This window comes from Anser anser, assembly GCF_964211835.1.
Source record: "Anser anser genome assembly, contig: SUPER_W_unloc_6, whole genome shotgun sequence".
NCBI lineage: Eukaryota > Metazoa > Chordata > Aves > Anseriformes > Anatidae > Anser > Anser anser.
Genome location: NW_028154226.1, coordinates 191745 through 213148, shown reverse-complemented (window position 1 = coordinate 213148; position 21404 = coordinate 191745). Strand labels below are relative to the sequence as shown.

The window sequence follows — 21404 nt, the reverse complement described above, 5'->3', positions numbered from 1 at the left end:
GGGGGCTGTGGTCAGTCTCTAGCACCTCGTCTCCGCCGCTCCTTCTCGGTCACTCTTGTCCCCTGTGCTGTGGGGTCCCTCCCACAGGATGCAGTCCTTCCTGAACTGATCCTGCGTGGGCTTCCCACAGGCAGCAGCTCTTCAAGAACTGCTCCAGATATGGGTCCGTACCACGGGGTCCATCCCTCAGGAGCGAACTGCTCCAACCTGGGTCCCCCACGGGCAGCAGCTCCTGCCAGGTCACCTGCTCCTGCATGGGCTCCTCTCCACGGGCTACAGGTCTGGCCTGGAATCTGCTCCGGCCGGGGTCCTCCACAGGCCGCAGCCTCCGTCGGTGCAGGTCCACCTGCTCCACCGTGGTCTCCTCCACGGGCTGCAACGTGGAACCCTGCTCCACCCTGGTACTCCATGGGCTGCAGGGGGATAGCCTGCTTCACCATGGTCCTCCCCACAGGCCGCAGGGGACTTGTGCTCCGGTGCCTGGAGCACCTCTCCCCCTCCTTGTTCACTGACCATGGTGCCTGCAAGGCTGTTTCTCACTCCTCTCTCTCTCCCAGATGCTGTACTGCAGCAGTTTTTCCCTGTCTTAAATATGCTCTCACAGAGGCGCAAACAACATCACTTACTGGTCCGGCTCTGGTCAGCAGTGGGGCCCTTATCTAACATGGGGCAGCTTCTGGATTCTTCTCACAGAAGCCACCCCTATGGCCCCCTGCTACCAAAACCTTGCCACGTAAACCCACTAGAGGTCTGTTTATGCTTTCGGCTTTTTTCTCAGGCTGAAAAAAACAGGTATCACTCGCTTGCGACATCTGCAGCTCCACCGCAGCTGCGTGCTTTCATTTTCTCACTCCACAATTCCTGGAAGTCTCTGCTATACCTAAGCATACCTGGTCCGTATGCACAACAACTGAGCTATCCACAGGATTTAAGAGTCCCCGATTACTCCTCAGATGACGGACTAGAACAGCTTCATCATTGCTGCCTATTCCAGAAAGGCCACATGCCCATTTTTATACGCACACTAAGGATATCACATTATCAGTTTGATGATAACATGCATGTTTATTGGTCACTAAATAAAGTACTGTGGGCTTCAACTGTTTAGCACCTTTCAAATTCCTCCAGCGTTGCCCAAAACTAGGGACACATCATTTCCCAGAAAACTAAGTCTGAAGGACCTCAGAGCCCTGTTATGCTGACCCCAAAATCTCTGGCAAACACCCCAAGCAGGAATCTGATGTAGGGCTGCTGATAGAAACTTAATTGTAACAGCGTGTTTGCAGGAACATGAGATGCTAAGCAATTGTTTTCTGTTGTTCTTTCCTTGGTTACGCATTTATTTTAAGTCTCTTATCATTTATTTGGAATTCAGAACGGTGTCATTACAGTTTGCTAAGAACAGTTTGTTTGTAGTACTAGGTGTACAAAATCAGTTGCACAGTTTGGTCCAGAACTTTAGAAAATATAGCACCTAAATGTCACAGGAGAAAACGAATGACTAGAAGAGGTCAGTTATGGAAAGTAAAATGTTGGTTTCTTTGTTTCTTTTAAGACATTTTAGAAAAAGGTACAGATGTAACAAGTATAATTTCTTTATCTGAAGGATGCCTACCAAGAAGAAAAGCAGACTTTCTTTTACTCTATAAAAGTTTTCGGTGTAATTCTGCCTTTACTGTTACCCCTGCAGTTTGAAAGGCTTCTGTTGGATTAGAAATCATATTGAAAATATCTCTTACCAGCAATGCAAATAGCAGATTATTAAAATTGAAAAAGAATAATGCAAATCTTGAACCTAACAAGCATACCCAACACACTTGATGCTATGCTTCTCGCTTTTAAGCACTGATTTTGTGGGGATGACTTCTAAGTGAAAATTAAAGCAAGTAAATTTTTGCAGATTTTGGCTTCATGGGGAAGTGAACTCATGGGTTTTCCTCTTGTTGTAACTTCCTAGATAATTTTGCATTCTTGTTGTTTACAATGGGCTTAATTCTGATCATCAAGTTCTGCAGGGGATTATTTTTAAGGAAAAAGAGATTCTCACCAGGAGGCTGAGTTACACCATTCATCCATTGAAAAGGAATATTTTACTTGTTTGGTTTTTTTTTTAATTAAAAATCAATAGAAGATGTTTCCTCAGCAATTTAGCATTTATAGAAGTATTTCTATTGTTTTTAGAATGGGAAAACAAAACTTGTTTACAGTGCATGAATCTAAAAACAAATTTGACTGAAGTATAAGAACGTTTTATAAAGGCTGCTAACCCTTATGAGGACCTCAGCTTAGAGGAGCTGTTATCCACTGTACAATGAAAGAGCTGCAGCCAGTGGTTATGACTGGACTGATAAACTAACTTTTTTCCTATTTTTGTTTTCTTCTACCTTCCAGGTATATGACAGGCCACAAAAACATTCTGCTCTGCACTATGATCCAGGCCTCCAACAAGACTTCACTGGTGACACCTTAAAATCAAAGCACCAGCAGAAAAGTAGCAACCAGCACCATCTTGACTGGTCAGCAAGCTCCGACACTGTATCCACTTCTCAAAGTTGCTTCATCAACACAGAACCCAGTCGAGAAGCAGTTAGTGCCACCAAGGTCACCACTCCAGAGCCAGGAGTTTCCTTCAGCAAATCCCAAGCAAAGAAGTCCTGTGCCAGCAGCACATGGGGGCAGCTGTCGGCCAGCAGCAAAGAGCTTGCCATCTGCAGTGCAGTCCCATCACCCAACAACATCAGTGTGGCCGCCCAGCCAAGCAGTGCTTCTGAGTGCAATGGGCTGTTGTCTCTTGGTAATCAGGAGGGAGGAGTGCAGCTGGAGGCCCCCGATCAGCCTGCTGGGAGTACAAAGAAGTCCAGCAAAAAGGACTTGATAAGTCAAACCATCCAAACTGCAGACATTGAATGGGTGAAGAGTGCTCAGAAAGCATTTGATAGCAAATCCCATGACAGCATGGAAGGAAAAAAGGAGTCTTACTCGATGGACACTGTGTTGGATGCATCACCCTCAATGCAGAATCCCACTTCTGCTAGCAGTTGTGAAAGTGACACCAGTCATGTACGAATTACTATCCCAATAAAGTCTCCGACAAGAGATACATCTGGCCACAAAAGGAAAAAAAGGCAATCTACAAAATCTTACATGGAGAACGCTATCCAGGAGAAAAGCCTGCCTTCTGTACTTGCTATGAGTAGTGAAGTAGCAAACAGGACTAGTTCTCAGTCAGAGGGGAGTAAAAAAGATCTTCGAGCCACAAAGCCGGGGAAAGTGATTGAAAATGAGTCCCCCTTAGTAGCTGTTGACAGCAGTGTGCTTACTGACAAAGCTTCCCCCAACAGTGCCACCAGACTCAGAAAATCTGTAGCTGTGACATCCACTCTCCTATCCCCCAATCTTCCCACAGCTAGCAAATTATCTGAGGTCCAGCACCCCAAACTTGCAGCTAAGAGGCGATGGACCTGCAGCAAACCTAAATCTATCCTTCAGGAGACCTCCATGACAGCATCTGAGAAGCTGATGGTGGAGCCTCCTTCAGCCTATCCCATCACACCATCCAGCCCTCTGTATACCAATACAGACAGTCTTACTGTGATCACACCTGTCAAGAAAAAAAGAGGACGACCAAAGAAACAGCCTTTGCTCACTGTTGAAACCATTCATGAGGGAACCTCTACCAGCCCAGTGAGTCCAATCAATCGTGAATTTCCAGGAACAAAGAAAAGGAAGAGGAGACGGAATCTGGCCAAGTTGGCCCAGATGGTCCCAGGAGAGGACAAGTCCATCAGTGAACTCAAGTTTCACAAAAAGGTTGGGAAGCTTGGGGTCTTGGATAAGAAGACTATCAAGACCATTAACAAGATGAAGACCCTCAAGAGGAAGAACATTCTCAATCAGATCTTGTCCTCCTGCTCCAGCAGCATAGCTCTGAAAGCAAAAGTCCAGCCACCATCTAGTGCTGGGCCAACAACCATTGATGTCAGGCTAGGGAAGCAAATCAATGTCAGCAAGAGGGGGACTATCTACATTGGTAAAAAACGGGGCAGGAAGCCAAGAGCAGAGCTGCAGCCTCAACCAGAAGAACCTAAGACAGCCATCAAGCACTCAAGGCCTGTTTCCAGCCAGCCAGAAAACCCAGCAGTGCCTTCCAACTTGCAATCACTTGTGGCATCGTCACCAGCAGCTATTCATCAGCTTTCGACACAGTTAGTGGGGACTAATGGCAACCTTAGCCCTGCAAGTACTGAAACTAATTTTTCAGAGTTAAAAACTATGCCAAATCTTCAACCTATCAGTGCTCTTCCTACAAAAACCCAGAAAGGAATGCTCAGTGGAACTTGGAAGCTGTCTCCACCCAGGTTAATGGCTAATTCACCTTCCCACCTCTGTGACATAGGTTCTCTGAAAGAAGTCACGCTGTCGCCAGTGAGTGAGTCTCACAGCGAGGAAACCATACCAAGCGACAGCGGGATAGGTACAGACAACAACAGCACTTCTGACCAAGCCGAGAAAAGCTCAGAATCCCGCCGGAGATACTCCTTTGATTTCTGCAGCCTGGACAATCCAGAGGCTATCCCATCCGACACCAGCACAAAGAACAGGCATGGTCACCGGCAGAAACATCTAATTGTGGATAACTTTCTCTCTCATGAGAGCATTAAAAAGCCAAAGCACAAGAGGAAAAGGAAAAGCCTGCAGAATAGAGATGACCTCCAGTTTCTGGCAGACCTTGAGGAACTCATCAATAAGTTTCAAGTGTTCAGGATTTCCCATCGAAGTTACACATTTTATCATGAAAATCCATATCCCAGCATCTTCAGGATTAATTTTGATCACTACTATCCTGTGCCATATATCCAGTATGACCCATTGCTCTATCTTCGCAGGACCTCTGACATGAAATCTAAGAAGAAGCGTGGTAGACCTGCCAAAACCAATGACACCATGACAAAGGTGCCTTTTTTACAAGGGTTCGGTTACCCTATTCCCAGTGGGAGTTACTATGCACCCTATGGAATGCCTTACACATCAATGCCTATGATGAATCTTGGTTACTATGGTCAGTATCCAGCTCCTTTGTACCTGTCTCACACACTCGGAGCAGCTTCCCCATTTATGAGACCTACCGTGCCCCCACCCCAATTCCATGCGAGCTCTCATATGAAAATGTCCACCACTGCCAAGCATAAAACAAAACATGGAGTGCACCTACAAACATCTGTGGGAATGGGCCTTGGAGACATGCAGCCCTCTTTGGCTCCTCCAAAGGTTGGAGGAACAAGCCTTTCAAGTGGCCGACTTCACAAAAGGAAACACAAACATAAGCACAAGCCTAAGGATGAGTGGATATTGGGGACGCATGAAGATCTGAGCAGTCTCTTTGATAGCAAGTCCACTGGCTTCTCCAGCCATGCGATCAATGAAAGGCTAAGTGGCTCAGATAAAGATCTGTCCTTGCTCAATGAGAAAAGCAAGCATAAGGAGAAGCAGAAGCACCAGCATTGTGAAACTGGGCACAAAGGCTCAAAGAGTAATTTCGAAGTGGATACACTGTCTACGTTACTACTTTCTGATGCCCAGCAGTGGACACAGAGTAAAGAAAAAAGTGACTCGAGCAATGATCCCATTGAGTCTTGCACAAAAAGATACTCTGGTAATACTGAGAGTAATGCAAGATCAGAGTCTCTGGACATGTTTGGTGAAATGAATTCCTCGAGTGAGAAACGGGACAATGATGCAAGTGGGAATAAAAGAAGAAGCTTTGAAGGGTTTGGAACTTACAGGGAAAAGGACATTCAGCCCTTCGGGACAAATAGGAAGGACAGAAGTACTTATGATTCTTCGTCCTCTTCAGGTAAGCTCCGTTTTATTCTATTTTACCTTACTGTATTTTAATTTTAATGCTGAACAGAGGGACTTGCTGTTTCCAACAACTATGTTTGAGTCACTAACTTCTCTGGCTTTTTGCAATCGCATCCCATTTTGGTCATGTGTTAAGCTGAAACCTTTTAGAAGCATTTGAGTTGTTACCCAGAATTTTCATAAATATTTCTCTTGCCTTTGCATATTTATCCTTGCTTGGACCAAAAATCCTCCAGAAATCTAGCCATTGTGTTCTGCAACAGTAGCAATTGCAATGCCTGTTGGAAAAGTAGGCATCCCTCCTACTGGGATCTGATGTCTTGGGGTGATGGTCATTGCCCAGCCTTTGGGAGTACAGCCATGGTACTGAGCAGTCTTCACTCTGGCCCACAAAGTGTACAAAAGCCATTTGCTGATGGGTTGGGCAAGTTGTGGGGGAAGCTGTGGGTCAAGGTCCCATGCCTGATGTGGTATGCTGGTGATCCAGAGGGACCCATCACAGTGATGGCAGTGCTGAATATATGGAGACCCTGGGTACAATCCTTGTGTAAATCTTTCACTTGCAGTTGGCAGGTGTGGTGTAAGGTAATTATCCTGAGCATCGAGTGGCCGTGGGAGGGACTGGTGTCATCAAAACAATAAACCCTAGCCAATTGTGACTCTGAAGAGTTTGAGGACGCATGACTTGGAAATGCAAGCTGGGTATATAGGAAGGGAGGAAGCTCTTTTGGATGTTAAGGACATCTGTTCCTCTCCTGCAGTGTTGGGGGAAAGGAATTCTTTGCCTCAGTCTTTAGCGGCAAAACCAGTTGTTCTCTAGATACCCAGTACCCTGAGCTGGTGGAACAGGATGGGGAGCAGAATGTAGCCCTCATAATCCACGAGGAAATGGTTGGCAACCTGCTACAGCACTTAGATGTACGCAAGTCAATGGGGCTGGATGGGATCCACCCGAGGGTACTGAGAGAACTGGCAGAGGAGCTGGCCAAGCCGCTTTCCATCATTTATCGGCAGTCCTGGCTATCAGGGGAGGCCTGTTAGTTTGACTTCAGTGCCAGGGAAGCTCATGGAGCAGATTATCTTGAGTGTCATCATGCGGCACTTGCAGGGCAAGCAGGCGATCAGGCCCAGTCAGCATGGGTTTATGAAAGGCAGGTCCTGCTTGACGAACCTGATCTCCTTCTATGACCAAGTGACACGCTTAGTGGATGAGGGAAAGGCTGTGGATGTGATCTACCTTGACTTCAGTAAGGCTTTTGACACCGTTTCCCACAACATTCTCCTCAAGAAACTGGCTGCTCGTGGCTTGGACTGGCGTACGCTTCGTTGGGTTAAAAACTGGCTGGGTAGCCAGGCCCAAAGAGTCATGGTGAATGGAGTTAAATCCAGTTGGAGGCCGGTCGCTAGTGGAGTCCCCCAGGACTCAGTGCTGGGGCCAGTCCTCTTTAATATCTTTATCAATGACCTGGATGAGAGGATCGAGTGCACCCTCAGTAAGTTTGCAGACGACACCAAGTTAGGTGCGTGTGTCGATCTGCTCGAGGGCAGGAAGGCTCTGCAGGAGGATCTGGATAGGCTGGACCGATGGGCTGAGGCCAACTGTATGAAGTTCAACAAGGCCAAGTGCCGGGTCCTGCACCTGGGGCGTAACAACCCCAAGCAGCGCTACAGGCTGGGAGATGAGTGGTTGGAAAGCTGCCTGGCCGAGAAGGACCTGGGAGTATTGGTTGATAGTTTATAGTCGGCTGAATATGAGCCAGCAGTGTGCTCAGGTGGCCAAGAAGGCCAACAGCATCCTGGCTTGTATAAGAAGCAGTGTGGCCAGCAGGACTAGGGGAGTGGTTGTCCCCCTGTACTTGGCTCTGGTGAGGCCGCACCTTGAGTATTGTTTTCAGTTTTGGGCCCCTCGCTACAGGAAGGACATCGAGGTGCTCGAGAGAGTCCAGAGAAGGGCAACAAAGCTGGTGCGGGGTCTGGAGAACAAGTCTTACGAGGAGCGGCTGAGGGAGCTGGGATTGTTCGGCCTGGAGAAGAGGAGGCTCAGGGGCGACCTTATTGCACTCTATAGATACCTTAAAGGAGGCTGTAGGGAGGTGGGGGTTGGTCTATTCTCCCACGTGCCTGGTGACAGGACGAGGGGGAATGGGCTAAAGTTGCGCCAGGGGAGGTTTAGGTTGGATATTAGGAAAAACTTCTTTACTGAAAGGGTTGTTAGGCATTGGAATGGGCTGCCCAGGGAAGTGGTTGAGTCACCATCCCTGGAGGTCTTTAAAAGACGTTTAGATGTAGAGCTTAGTGATATGGTTTAGTGGAGGTCTTGTTAGTGTTAGGACAGAGGTTGGACTAGATGATCTTGGAGGTCTCTTCTGACCTAGATGATTCTGTGATTCTGTGAATCTGAATCTCGTCTGAAAGACTGAATTGTACTTTACAATAGGGAGCTGCATTCGTGATGGCACAGAGGCAGGTGTTTTGTATTATAAGTGAATTTAGCTTGGGAGCAAGCCCAGAGCTCCTGCACCATCAGATATTTATCACAAAGCAGATTTCACACTTGGTTCTGGAAAAGGGTGAGCTTTACTGAACAAACCAACAATGAATGGGATTCTGATGTGCTAAAAAAGAGCTTCAAAGAAACATAATTCGTAGCCTCCAAAAAGAAAAGAGAATCAGCAGAGAGCACAGAGGGAGCAGGGAATTTGTATAACCTGCCAATGTGAGGCTCTTAATTTTGTTATTGACTTGTAGCTGATTGAGATCCAAGGTCTGCTCATACTTAAGTCACCTAGACATTTCCATTTCCTTCACCGAGACCAGGGTCTGTGCTATTATAATGAAAAGCAGTCTAAAATGAGAGCTTATCCTATGGAAACATTCCCATTCACAATATCACATTATATCAGACCAGTTGTGACACCCAGAAATTAGATACTTTGAAACGTAGGAAGAGACTGAATTCAGTCCCTGGCTACATCAGGGTTGCTACATGCCTGTCAAATAACAAAATGCTTCTCCGGCAAGCGATGTGGTGGCTATTGCAGTAAAGAAGCTGTGTCACAGCAAACAAGGGTTAAAAGTCTTCAGAATTTTTGATGGGGCTTTTTTGCAGTTGTCCACTGAAAGTCACTGATTTCACAGTCTGATAACAGTTGGATTTGTAGCCTCTTTCACTTCCGAGAAGAAGATGTTTGCTGAGCCTATTTTCCCAATTTAACATATTTCATTTAGGCACAGCAGATTGTCAAGAAAAAATTCTCAGCACTGGTGAACCCAAAAGAGTTTCCAAATTAGGGGCATTATCCCCACCAGGCTGATTTGGAAATATAATTTGTCAAGAAAAAGTCTATTTCCTGTCATTTTCCTTCTGTTTATTGTCCATGACAATAAAAACATAAGCTGGAGTGGTAGAACTTGCAATAGGAGCTTCATCAGATTTGCTGTTTAAACTTGTAAAACTGGTTCTCATTTAAACCAGAATTATTATTTTTATTTATTTTTTGTTCTTCATGATTACAACTGCATACCATTCTCCATGCCATTCATCCATTATGTCACAGATTATGAACTGGTTTCTTCATTGTCAAACTATTATTTAGATGGAAAAATCATCAGCAGTTAACTAACCAGAGCCAGATAACCAGAGCCATACCTTGCACTACAAGGAAAAATACTAAAACTAAACAACTCTGCCAAGAAAGGCCTGGAGCCAAGACTGCTCATTAAAGCCTAGGAACATCTGTCTGCTTATGACTGTCTAAGATCTCCATGCAGCTTTTTTCCTCTCTGCCTTTGACCTTCACTGGGATTCCCAACAGAGGTCCATACTTCAGTCTAGCCATAGCTATTAACTGGTTTCCACTGAGGAGGGATTAAACTTTTCCATTATAACCTTGGCCTTTTTTCTCCTAATTCACCTTGCATTTCCCTGAGGTGGCTAAACAGTGATTGTCTAATCATAAAAATAAAAGGTAAAAGGGAGGGGGGAAAAAAAAAGGCACCCCATGAGAACACGGCTCTGTCCCAGGAGGCAATTCCGTAGCCTGATTGTTCCTGCCATCCCATATTTGTCATCTTTCACAATTAGTTTCACAATATAAAAGTAATACGTAACAGAGATAAGAGGAGACATCCTAAATATTCAGATGAAAGCTGAAAATAGATTTATATCATCATTTCAGTGTTTATCTGTACTGCATGGGCATTTTGGCATGCTCAGGAATGCCATTTGCAACTTCATGGTATGTTGTTGGAGATGAAATATGGAGCAAAACCCTGTGTAAAGATATCTGTGACAAGAGCTATGAGAGGACCATTTAGTGCTCTTCAGCATTGAGGCTTTGCAGTTAGCTTTGTTGTAGTGTGCTGGTGCAGGTGTCATTGTATTGCTGCTATTTTTGTCATTATTACCTGTGTTATAACAGCACTTAGCCATTTCTGTAAAAATCAGCATCCCCTGATGCTATGCATTGGCGATGCATATGGTAGCAAATAGCCCTGCCATATAACCCTAAAGCCTGTGTATAATTTTGTGATCTAGAAAGGTTAGGAAAAGCCATTACACTTTCTTTCTGGAGGAGCTGGAAATCTCTGCAAGAGGGCCAGGTCCCACGCAGGGAGTGCCACTAACCACCTCGCTTGGCTGCAGCAAGCTTGTCCCATTCCCTGCACAGCACCAGCTTGGGCTGTCCCTGGGCATTCTCTAGAGGGGACCTTGTGAGCTCTGGCTCATTTGATATGTCTTGGGACCTCTTGAAGTTAAAAGTGCAGTGTAAATGCAGGTGCACTGCCTGTTTCTCCACCATTGCTCTGGAGATCCTTTTCATAAACACTGGTTAATAACTCTTCTCCTTCCTTCCCATCCTTTCCCCGTGACTTGTTTCTTCCTACTGCATTTTTCAGATTTTTTTTTTCAAGATTCCTTGTGCTCACCCAACCTTCCTGTATTTAAAAAGACTGGTTAATGGTACCTAAATGAATGCTACTTGTTTATTTGGCTGCTGCAGATGACTACTTTGTGGCATTGGTCAGGCCTGTAGGCAAGGATGCAGCAGATGCTTCAGACCCTGCCCTGCCACAGCCTGTACTGTCACTCAGGCACATCCTTAAAGAGATCTTTCCAGCTGTGTTGTGCACTAAGCCTTGGAGTTGACTCTTTCCCTCTGCTCTGCACAGCCAGAGGTGCACCTCATGCATTTGCAGCACACTGGGTCCCCTCTGGCACTCCATGACCTGAGGCACTGTGCACAGCTAGATGGCTGAGCCTTTCATCTGCTCGCCAGTTGATGCTAAAGCCCCAGGTGAGGGACCAAGGGAGAGGCCACAGATTGGTGACACAGCTGGGCTGGGGAGACTGAGAGCAGAGCTGTGTTTGAAAGAGGTCCACATGGCAAATTCCTCAGCTTCCTAGCATGTCAGTCTGCTTCTCTTTCATACGTGGTGCTGAAGAAGAGGCTTGAACTGATGATGAGCAGTCTTAATGCGATAACTTGTGCCTTGGAAAAGAGTAGGAATTATCAGCCTTCTGGGCTGCAAGCCCACACTGCTGGCACCTTGCACTTGTTGAACCTCATTAGGTTCACATGGGCCTAGTTCTCAAACTTTCCCAGGTCCCTTTGGATGGCATCCCTTCCTTATGTTGTATCACTGCACCACTCAGCTTGGTGTCATCTGCAAACTTGCTGAAGGTGCACTTGATCCCACTGTCTTTGTCCTTGGTAAAGGTATACAAACAAAGGGTGTCTTGCTTGCATGTTAGGCATCATGGCTGAACGATCAGCTAATAAGTACATGGGTTTCATCAGATATAGCACAGATAACATGCACAGTAAATTTCCAGGAATATAAAGTTAATCCTATGCAGCTATTAGGAAGGTGGTAACCACCAGTCTCTGAATGCTGGATAGTTAGCATGACAAACGTGCTTTACAAGTTAATGTTTAACTTTCCTACAAGCCCCCCCCACCCACTCCACCCCTAAGGTCCAGCAGTGAATGAATTTCTTCTGACTTGACCTTTCCTTCTCAGCTAGTCTGTATGGTGCTGGTTTAAGTCTGAAGGAAATACTGAAGGAAATTCACCAGCTTTAGGTGAAGGATGGGCATCACACAGTGAGTAGTGTTTGGCCCTAAGACTGGAGGGGGGAAGAGAGGCTGTGCCACGTGTATGTACATACATAACAAACTACATTCAGTAAATGCACAACTCTATGCTGTGATTGCTTAAAGTTGGTTTTAATGTCTTTATCTTGAAAGTGTCCTTGTTCCTGTTAAAAAGCCTTACGTTGGTTGATTAAACCTTCCAAAGGAAGAGTAGGAGGAATACTGGAACAGGGGAGAAGTGACAATCAAGTGGATGAACAGCATTAATCTGATGTCAGTACAAACATACTTATAAATAACCACGCGCTGCTGAGGAGTGCCATTTATCCAGATGAGCTTTCTTCCTTGACAAAACTCCCCTCCACGGCTCAGTTTTCTGCTGGAATGGGCCATTTCCATGCAGCACAGAATAGATCTCTGGTCATCCTCTCTCAGAAGTCAAATGTGTTATTGTGATTTAAAACAGGACTTGCTATGAGCAAAAACAAACATGGTGAAATATTGGCAAAGCCACCACAAGGGTTTTGTTGTTGTTTCAGAAACAGCATATGCACTTCTGGGCCATTATCATGAAGCTTTAATCACCCAAAGTTTTACTACTTTTCAGTAGTGAGTAAAATTATTTCTTCTTCTGAATGTATAGGGAAGACCCAGACAAATAAGAGTAGTCAACTGCCTTAGTAAACAAACTTTGCTGATATTTGTATATTATTTTCCATTAATAATATTTTTATAGATCCAGAGTTACAGGGTTGGTTCATTATTCTGTAGTGAATATATTTCAGGAATAGTGGAAATGGGTCCAGCACTGTATTTGATTAAAGTTTTCTCATTTGACCATCCCAGAGACACACTATGAATGTCTATCCTGACCGGGTCTTGTGTGGATGCTCATGGATGCACCTTTACATACTGGGACAACCGGGGAGAAAGGAGAATTAGGGGAGTGAACAAATTTCATCGAATATCGATTCAAACACATGCATAAGTCACCTTCCTTTCTTCAGTAGCAAGATTTGACCCAGTGGCACCTAGGTGGCACGTGGCAGTGCATGCACAGACGCGGAGGTGGACTGATGTTTGGAGACCCATCTTACGTATCGTAGTTTTCTCACGTGACTCCAGAAAATATCTAAACAGGATTAAACCTCAGCATCTGTCTGGAAAAGGGGGATAAAAGCAGTATCCTGGTGCAGAGAGCCATGGTGAGTACTTGAAGTGGATGGGAGAAGAGCCAGGTGCGAACTTCACTTGCCAGGGACGTGTGGAGCATTCGTCACCCTTCCTCTTCCCAGCTTGGCTTCTGCCAATGGTTTCCTCTGACACCCCAGGCCCCTACACAGCTTCAGGCAGCTTCAACAGTTTTCCAGTCCCAGTGCCAGTGGGGGGTTGTTCCCTCCCCCTGTGTCAGGTGGGGAGGGACAGGCCCTGTACAGTTACAGGGTGAGTGTTTATACCATCTGGCCCATAAAACTCAGCATCGGAGCTTTACAAAATCCCATTATTTGTAAATACAATTACATTCATAAAAACATCTGTTTGGCCCCCTGGATGCTTGTGCGTACAACCAAAACTACTGAAATGACCTCCAAAAGTGCTATCCAGCCCCCTTAGGAGAAATGTCCTTATTGTTTTCTGCCAGTCTTGGGGAGAGGAGGCCAAAGTGGTGTGGCTGTTGCTCCATCCTGCCCACGGCAGTTCCTAGAGGAATGGGCTGTTAAGGGAAGACAAGAATGATGGGGAAAACTAGTCAAAGCTTTCCTTAAATGTGCTTTGACCAAGGCATTTGAAATACAGTGGGTTTTGTTGTCGTTGTTTAACACTGCCGCTTTCTTACTGTGTTGTTTCCAATGTTTGCACTGACCAAGGAGAGAAGAAACGAGGGAAGCTGGAGTGGGAGAGGGAGCTGGAGTACTTACCACCCAACCAATCTTTTATTTCCTCTCTTAATGACTGTATGTTTATTGCGCTGCCTGAGGCTCAGTACAAAGTCTTTTGGATCAGTGATGAATTCATCAAATTAAATGCTGTGACCCCTTTGCTTTCTGGGAGTGTTGCAAGCCTCCCAGCACCCTGCCTAATTTCTGCCTCTCACTTTGCTCTCTGTCCAACAGTCAAGCAGTTCTTCCTTTGCAACTTGGCTGCTCCCAGCTATTTATCTTCACTCTTTCTGGCCAATGCCAGAATGTCTTGTTTGAAGTTTTTATTTAGACTACTGCTGGTTTATGGAATTGTGCAGATTCTATGTTGGGTGTGCAGCAGCTTCATGTCAGACACAATTGGCTTCTGCTGGGCTCTTGGCTTTAAAAGACAATAAAGAATCAAGGCCTGATTCTCTTCTTGTACCCACATAAATCAAATGTCTCTCCACTGAAGTCGGTGAAGTTGACTTCAACCCCAAAGGAGAGAAGTTTCTGTTGAGGCGAAATGAGGGTGTGGGGCTGGGAAGCGTCCCGCGTCCCATTGGTGGCCAGAGTCCATGCAGCCAGGCTCTACCTGCCCCGTGCCACAGAAACTGCTGCAACCAGCCTCAGTTCGGCATCTGTAGAGATTTCATTATCCTGGAGGGAGAGGACAGGCTAGGATTTTGACAGTGGGTACTTGTTTAAGTTGCAGCCTTAAGAAGAGTTAGAAGAAAAAGTATGTTATAGCTCTGGACTATACCCACTATAAAAAAATATTATTTCCCACTCGAAGGCACTGATAATCTAAGTACAAGGCAAGAGGTCTGTTTAGATCCATGGAGGAAGTAAAATGAAGCAATTGCTGTATCTTCACTATTAACCTGCCTGTCACTGTGATACAAGTCTGGGCATAGGAAGAGCTGAGCTCAAGACATCTGCAGTGAGTTGGATCCTCATGCACTCAGGGTGACCTACATCCCATCCAGCCCAACTGCAAGTGTGAGAGTTGGGGTCCGTGACCTCCTGAGCATGCTCTGGGGAGGCTTTTCTGTTCCCACCACCTACCAAGAGTTTATATTCATCTATCACAGCAAAAGAAAGCTGAAAGAGAATTAGCCTAGTTGTCTTCACCTACCGTATTGCAGCAATGATACCAAACAAGAAAAGAGCAAGAGTTCCTTGTTTTAAGGTTTCACTAAGAAGGAGATCAGAATAATTCCCCTATAGATAAAGGGCTGAGGGGAAGGGTGAGAAAGGAAAGTGTTGACCATGGAGGAGGTTTTAGGATGCAAGGATTCATAATAAGGAACAGTAGTGATCTGTCACAGAAGGCACGCAGATCGGCAGGAATACCCAGGGGCTTTTTCAGCAGCACTTAGCTTGACCAAACTTTTGCATGGGGTGGCACTGATTTCAGGAGGCTTCAGGAGTGTGTGCAATGCAGAGTTAACTGTCAGGCAAGGGCAGGACTGGATGGCTTGGAGGGATTTGCTAATGAGCTATCAAGCCATGGGTCACTGGTTGAAATTTAATCTGCAAGAACAGTGACAGAAAATCAAATAAAAGTGTTGATGTCAGAGTGATGCTGCAGCAGCAGCTAAAGCATTGCTGATGCCTCCTGCAGCACACACAGGCAGCTTAAATAAACCAGGAGCAAACTGTGAGGAACTCGCCTGGCTGATCCCAATGGCAAGATACAGCACAGCCAAGGTTTATTCTATGTATGAGTAACTCGCAGGTCTTAGTGAGGTTGCTTGTGAATGACATCAGCATATCTGATCACAGACTGCGACCCAAATCCGGTGTTATACACCACTAAAAACAGTGGTGGAGGCATCTAGGTAGACTTTTCCCAGTGGTATCACGGTATGTGAATCAGCAGCGTGCCAGTGAGGAGAGGAGCAGGGCAGCCTGCAGCTCCCATTCTGGAGGATTTTAGCATTAGGTCCCATGCTGGGGCCAGCAGTGATGGAAAGGCTTTGCCACTCCTGGGCTGCCTGGCTTGTCTCTTTGGTTGGGGACCAAAGGGACAAGGGCAGTGCAAGGGCAGCAGATACCCTCAGCATTGGTAGCAGGAATGCGCGTAGGGCTCGGCACACTGTGACAGCCAGGCTTGTGCTCCTTGCTTCAGGAGAAAGGAGACTTTACTCACCCATGCCATCAACTGAGCAGTGCCTGTAGCTCTCAAATTAACTCTTTCTCTGCCTGAAGGATCACCCTGGCTTCTACCCCACTGATGTGCTTGTTGTCCTTTTCACTGATTTTTTAGGAGCCCCTCAGTGGTCCTTCCTCTGAGGGTACGAGGTCTCTGCAGAGGGCACAAGCTGACATTTCAGCTCTGCATCTTCGGCCTTTCTTGCTTCCAGTGTAGGCAGGGAAGGGAGCAACAGGCAGTGTTGTTTTCTGTGCCAGCTCTGATTACTTGGCATAAGAGCACTTAAGTAAGTTGACACAGACTTTGAGATGCATGGTTTGCTTAAAAAAGAAAAGAAAAATTCCTTGGACTATTCTAGGATCTCTTCGCTGCCTGAAGTCCAGTCTGCACTGATAAATGCTTGGGCTTATCCCAGGCCTGGGACGTGTTCAGTTGCAGAATATTTGTCATTTTGATGTTTGTTTATTTTCTATTAAAAAAAAAAAAAACAACTCTGGGAGAGCAAGAAGTTCAAAAAATAGTTAAACTCCGGATTCATGCACATTTCCTGTTTTGCTTCTTAACAAAACCTCAAAACCACTTTGGCCAATTTTCCCACCTCAGCTGAGGGTGGAGCTGAGGTGGGAAACTTGTTCAAATCTCCCTTGGCACGGTGGGGCCAAAGTTGCTGCTAGCAGGGTAGTCAATACGTGCACCTGTGCATGACTGCCCAAAAGCGCTTCTGACTCAGCCAAGTACACTGGAAAACTTTAACTTTACTATTTCCAACAGGGCAGACTGAGCGCTAGACATGTGGCAGAACATTTTTTAATGGGCTGCCTCTCCGCGATGCTTGGCAGATATTGGCTGCTGTTGGTGCGCTGGGCTATCTGTTGCAATTTCATTGGTTTGATCTGGCGAGACACCATCTTGGTAAATAAGAAGAGCAGATAAATCTGCTGCACTGAAATTACTGGTTGTTGCCTGATCTGTTAAATGAATTCGCTGCAATCTGAAGCAATGCATGCATTTTGCACACCCAGCATTCTTTGGCTCCTACTGTGCATCATGACATGACTTTAGGCAGTAAGGAAGATCGTAGGTGTGATACGGTGTGCTGTGGTAGATAGTCAAGTAGCTAGATGCCTGGGAACTCTGGGTAGAGCTACGGCATTTCAGTGTGTAATTCTAAGTAACAATAAGCAGTGCTTAACGTTTCCTCCCACACTAGAAGCATACCCATTAAAAGTTTAGTCAAGTCAGCTCTGCAAGTCCTTGCATAAAAGGACAACTGCTAAAACACTAATAGGAGCCACTCTTATGTTAAGGAGTGGGTAGAGCAGAATGTGTTAACCCAAATTCTCCATCTCTCCTGCTAATCAGGAAAGAGTCTTGCTGAGATTAAAGAGACCCCTAGCAGGTAAAAATGATTATAAATCAGGCTCAAGCCCAGATTAAGGACTCTTGAGTGCAGAGTCTGAATAAGTCAGTGGATGTGATTGAGACCATCCATGAGTCTACTGAAGTCCACACGTGAGTGAATTGGAGTGTCTAAGTACCAGGGAATGGCTGTTTGATCTGAAGTAGCACTTACATCCCAGAGAAACTGAGCATGTGTATTAATCTGGGCCATGCATTTCAGACTTAAGAGTACCTTAAGCACATAAGCATATGGTTTCACACATGTTCAGTGGCTGAAAGCTCAAAGCAGCTAGGTGTGTAGCTCCCAGCAGTCAGACCTGTGAGTCATGATGGTGCAGAGCTAATATTTCCCCAGGTATCGAAAAGGGCCCACTTCGTTGAGTCATAGTCCGACCAAAACCACTGGTTTTAGGTGACATTCAGCTAGCATGAAACACTTCAACAAGACAAATTTGGGACATATTTATACTGTTTTTGTGGGCCAAATCAGAAAGAGAGTCTTCGCCTCTGGTCTGCTTGTTACAGGCTGGCTTGCGTTCACACAGCTGAGAGCTGGGAGTGCTTGGCGTGGACAGACCAACCCATGCTGATCCTGATCTCCACTGGGCAATGTCCCTCTTCAGTTTTATTGATTTGTTTATTTGTTTGACTCTAAAATAGATGCCAGAATGGGGGCTGTTTGCAGCCACCTGCTTCCTTTGTACTCTGGGAAGTGACTAGAGGGACTCTGGGGGTTTGGAGACTTTAGGCTAGCATTGCAATGTTGCACCAGGTGAGAGCCAAGGTTGTGCAGTGCATGTCTGTACTGTACCTGGAGCACACTGTCTTCTTGCCCATGGCCAGCTTTCCTCTCAGATGAAACAAAAGGCTCCCTAATGGCCAGCTAACAAGTGCAGAGCATTGAGGATCTGGATATCAGGATATAGGAGAGGGACAAGGAAAAAGTCTGTTTAGCAGTGTGGGAATGCCTGGGCATTCTTAAGTGCCAGCTAAGCCTGGGACATGAGGGACTACCTGTCCCCTGACCTAGCTGTTCTCATGCCTTTCATCTGTCAGAGCTCTAAAATAGAAGATTTTCAGGCAAAAGACCTCCCCTTCCACTGGGCTGACACGCTCTAGCTTCCGCATCTTACCTATCTGGCTGCTGAGCAGTTGGGCTGCGGCAGGAGGGGTCAGAGCCACCACCCCAGCCCCACCTGTAGCCTGGTATTGCCCTGGCAAGTGGGGATGCTGGGGTGAGCCCCCTCGGGCAGAACAGCCTGCATCTCTACTTTTCCAATTTCCAGATTAGTGCTCAAACCTTTAATATCTTGTGTTTCCTCCTCCCACTTACCCCATGGCACAGGTGCTTGCCTTTCAGAGGGGAATTTGCATTTTGAATCCCACGTAGGCAAGCATGCACACTGCTGAGCTTTGCATTAAGTCCTTACCCAGCCGCAGCCCTGAAAATAATGTTTCCCGGTGCCTCCACCTGCGTGGCTGTGTGCAGCCACACCAAGTCATCCCATGGAGGCACCACAGCTCACCACCAGTCAGGGGAGAAACGTGTGAGTTTTGCTTGGGTGCTGCTTCAGAGGCATCCAAGCCTGCATTACTTGTGTAGTTTGCGTAGGCACCTGCCCTAAGTGATGTGAATCATTCTGCTGGAGCCAAGCACCTATTTCTTTTAGGTGTTGCAACATCTAAATTGAGTGCCTAAAGCAGGCAGTCTCAATCTAGCCTCCAGGGTCTCCACGTTTACTTACAAATATAATGATATAATAGTCCTTGCTTAACTCAAAGGGCTGTTGCAAGATTTTAATTAATTAATGCTTGAAAGGCTTTGAGATGTTGGAAATGAAATGAGGTCTATAAATGAAGTGTATTATTATGACTAGATGGCACTTCTGCTTTACTTTCACACCATACCTGGGCACAGAGCAGGGCAGCTGCTTCCTCTGATTCACTGTGAATCATGCAGAAGCTTACTTAAAATGCAAATAGCATTGATATATTTACACAGGGTAAAATGTTCTGAGGAAGAGACATTGCTTCTCATTCCAAGAGTGCTGCTCTCTCTCTCTTTTTTCCCCCTGTTTCTCAATGTTATCCCATCTATACTGGAGTCCTCAGTTACTCAGCACTCAGCGTTTAAGTGCGATGTGCCAGAAGGTAGCTGGAGATGTGACGGTCCTGCTAGGATTTGCAGAAGACCTAATTACTCCCTAGTGATAGTTCTGGCTGGCACTGGTGCTCATCCTGAGCACTATACTCCCACAGGTAGCTTTTGGTCTTCCATTTCACTAGCATGACTGGTGTTAATTATAGCACTGCAGTTTCAGTGGTGGTCAAGACACCCAAGAGAAGTTGGTATCCCTGAAGTCCTCCCGTGTGCCTAGCATCGGATTAGCACACAAAACTCTTTGGACCAAGTCCCTTGGTAGGTCACACCATTTCATTAAATTACAAAATAGCTCATTAGATTGCAAGTCAAATTTAATTTTCTCTATATGTAAATTCTTCATGAAGAATGCTATAAACTTACTTGCTAAGCACTTTGCATTCACTGGTAAGTGAAACACAGGTTGATGCTTCACGGCTAAGAGGGGGAGAGGGGGAGAAGAGAGAAGGAGAATATTTACGTCAAAACAGTGTAAGTCTGGGTGATGCCACTGAACACCCAAGGGATGCTGCTGTTCAGCTAGTCAACAGAAATAGGTGGCCTCAGGAGAAGGAGGCTGGATGGCCATCCAGGTGGCTGCTATGGCCCTGTCATCAGGCCTCCTACACCAGGGGCAGCTTTTTTCATGTGCTTAACAGAGTACTGGGCAGCTGCTCTTGCTCCTCACAGTGCAAGAGGGGTCCTGGCATTGCCATCTGGCCCCCTGGCATTGCCCTGTCTTTGGTCCACTAAATTGGACCAAACTAATGACCTTTGGCCATGGCCAGAAGAATACTCCTTTTTCCAAGCCGTAAGTGTAACTAAGAAGCATCATCACTTCTCTTATTATCATCCTTATGTCTTATGTCCTCATCAAAGATATGATATACTGTTTCCCCCAAGAGCAATTGCTAATTCAGGGGATAGGAGATGCTTTGAAGGCCAAGTAAAATTGTACCGATGTAAACTGTCTGGTGGCCAATGGTATCTCGTGTAAACTGGCCTTTCTGAGTCAAGTTCAGACAAAAGCGAATCTCATAAGACTGCATCTCTCAACCAGAGTTGCCAAGACAGTGGAGTTTGTGCTGGCTGTACACATGCTACTGGGTGTTATTCTACCTAGCTTGTCCAGGGTGCTTCTCCGCAGTAAATCTCAGACTGGTTTTACAAGAGAGGTCAGTATCTTTACCCTCATTTTATGGGCAGATAAACCAAGGTGCAGGGAGGGCTAATGCCAGAAGGTCAGTGTCAGAGCAAGAAGCAGCTAATTGCAACAGACTTTAATGCATCGTGTATGAGCGTCAGTAATTCTTACTGCAGCGTCAACCACGAAGTTATGCAGGGTTACCAAAGACAGAAATAGAGCAGGACTGACCTTTTCTCTACAGATAGGGATTTGCTCTCCAGAGATTTTTTCCCCCAGAACCGGTAAATGACTAAAGAAGGGCAGGTGCCATTTCTTCCCCTGGGTGGCTATGCCCAGAAGCAATAGAAGTCATTTTTAGGATATGGTTTCCCTCCTATTTACATCAAGCTAGCAGCAGTACTTATTTTAACTCAGTTGCCAAGCTACTTTATTTTTAGTTGTCAGTGTAGTATCATTTTTTAATTCTTGCCTTGTTTAAAACAAGTAAAGACATTTGAATGGGAACATGAAATTCACTGGAAGAATTATTGTTGCCTCACAAATATATATTGATAGCCTAAGAAAGCAGTGATGCTCCCTTTTCCTTGACTAGAAATACTCCAAATCTCTAAAGCAACCCTAATATTTTACTCTAAAAGACCAAAGCACAAGCTGGATTACCTTTCAGTAAGAACTTTATAGATTTTCTAGCTCTTAC

At 45.7% G+C, this 21404-nt stretch overlaps 1 protein-coding gene across 20 annotated transcripts in view; it reads left to right on the top strand.

Annotated features, from left to right (window-relative positions):
* Positions 1 to 21404, top strand: part of LOC310888937 (SET-binding protein-like) — a 310630-nt gene that overhangs the window by 210992 nt on the left and 78234 nt on the right. For 19 of the 20 annotated variants that reach the window (XM_083852582.1, XM_083852581.1, XM_083852580.1 and 16 more), the window contains one exon: positions 2392 to 5854. In XM_083852582.1, coding sequence (XP_083708708.1) covers positions 2392 to 5854 — 3463 coding nt within the window. Of the gene's footprint in view, positions 1 to 2391; positions 13166 to 21404 lie in introns of all 20 variants that reach the window. The other variant, XR_014576265.1, reaches the window with a different exon arrangement.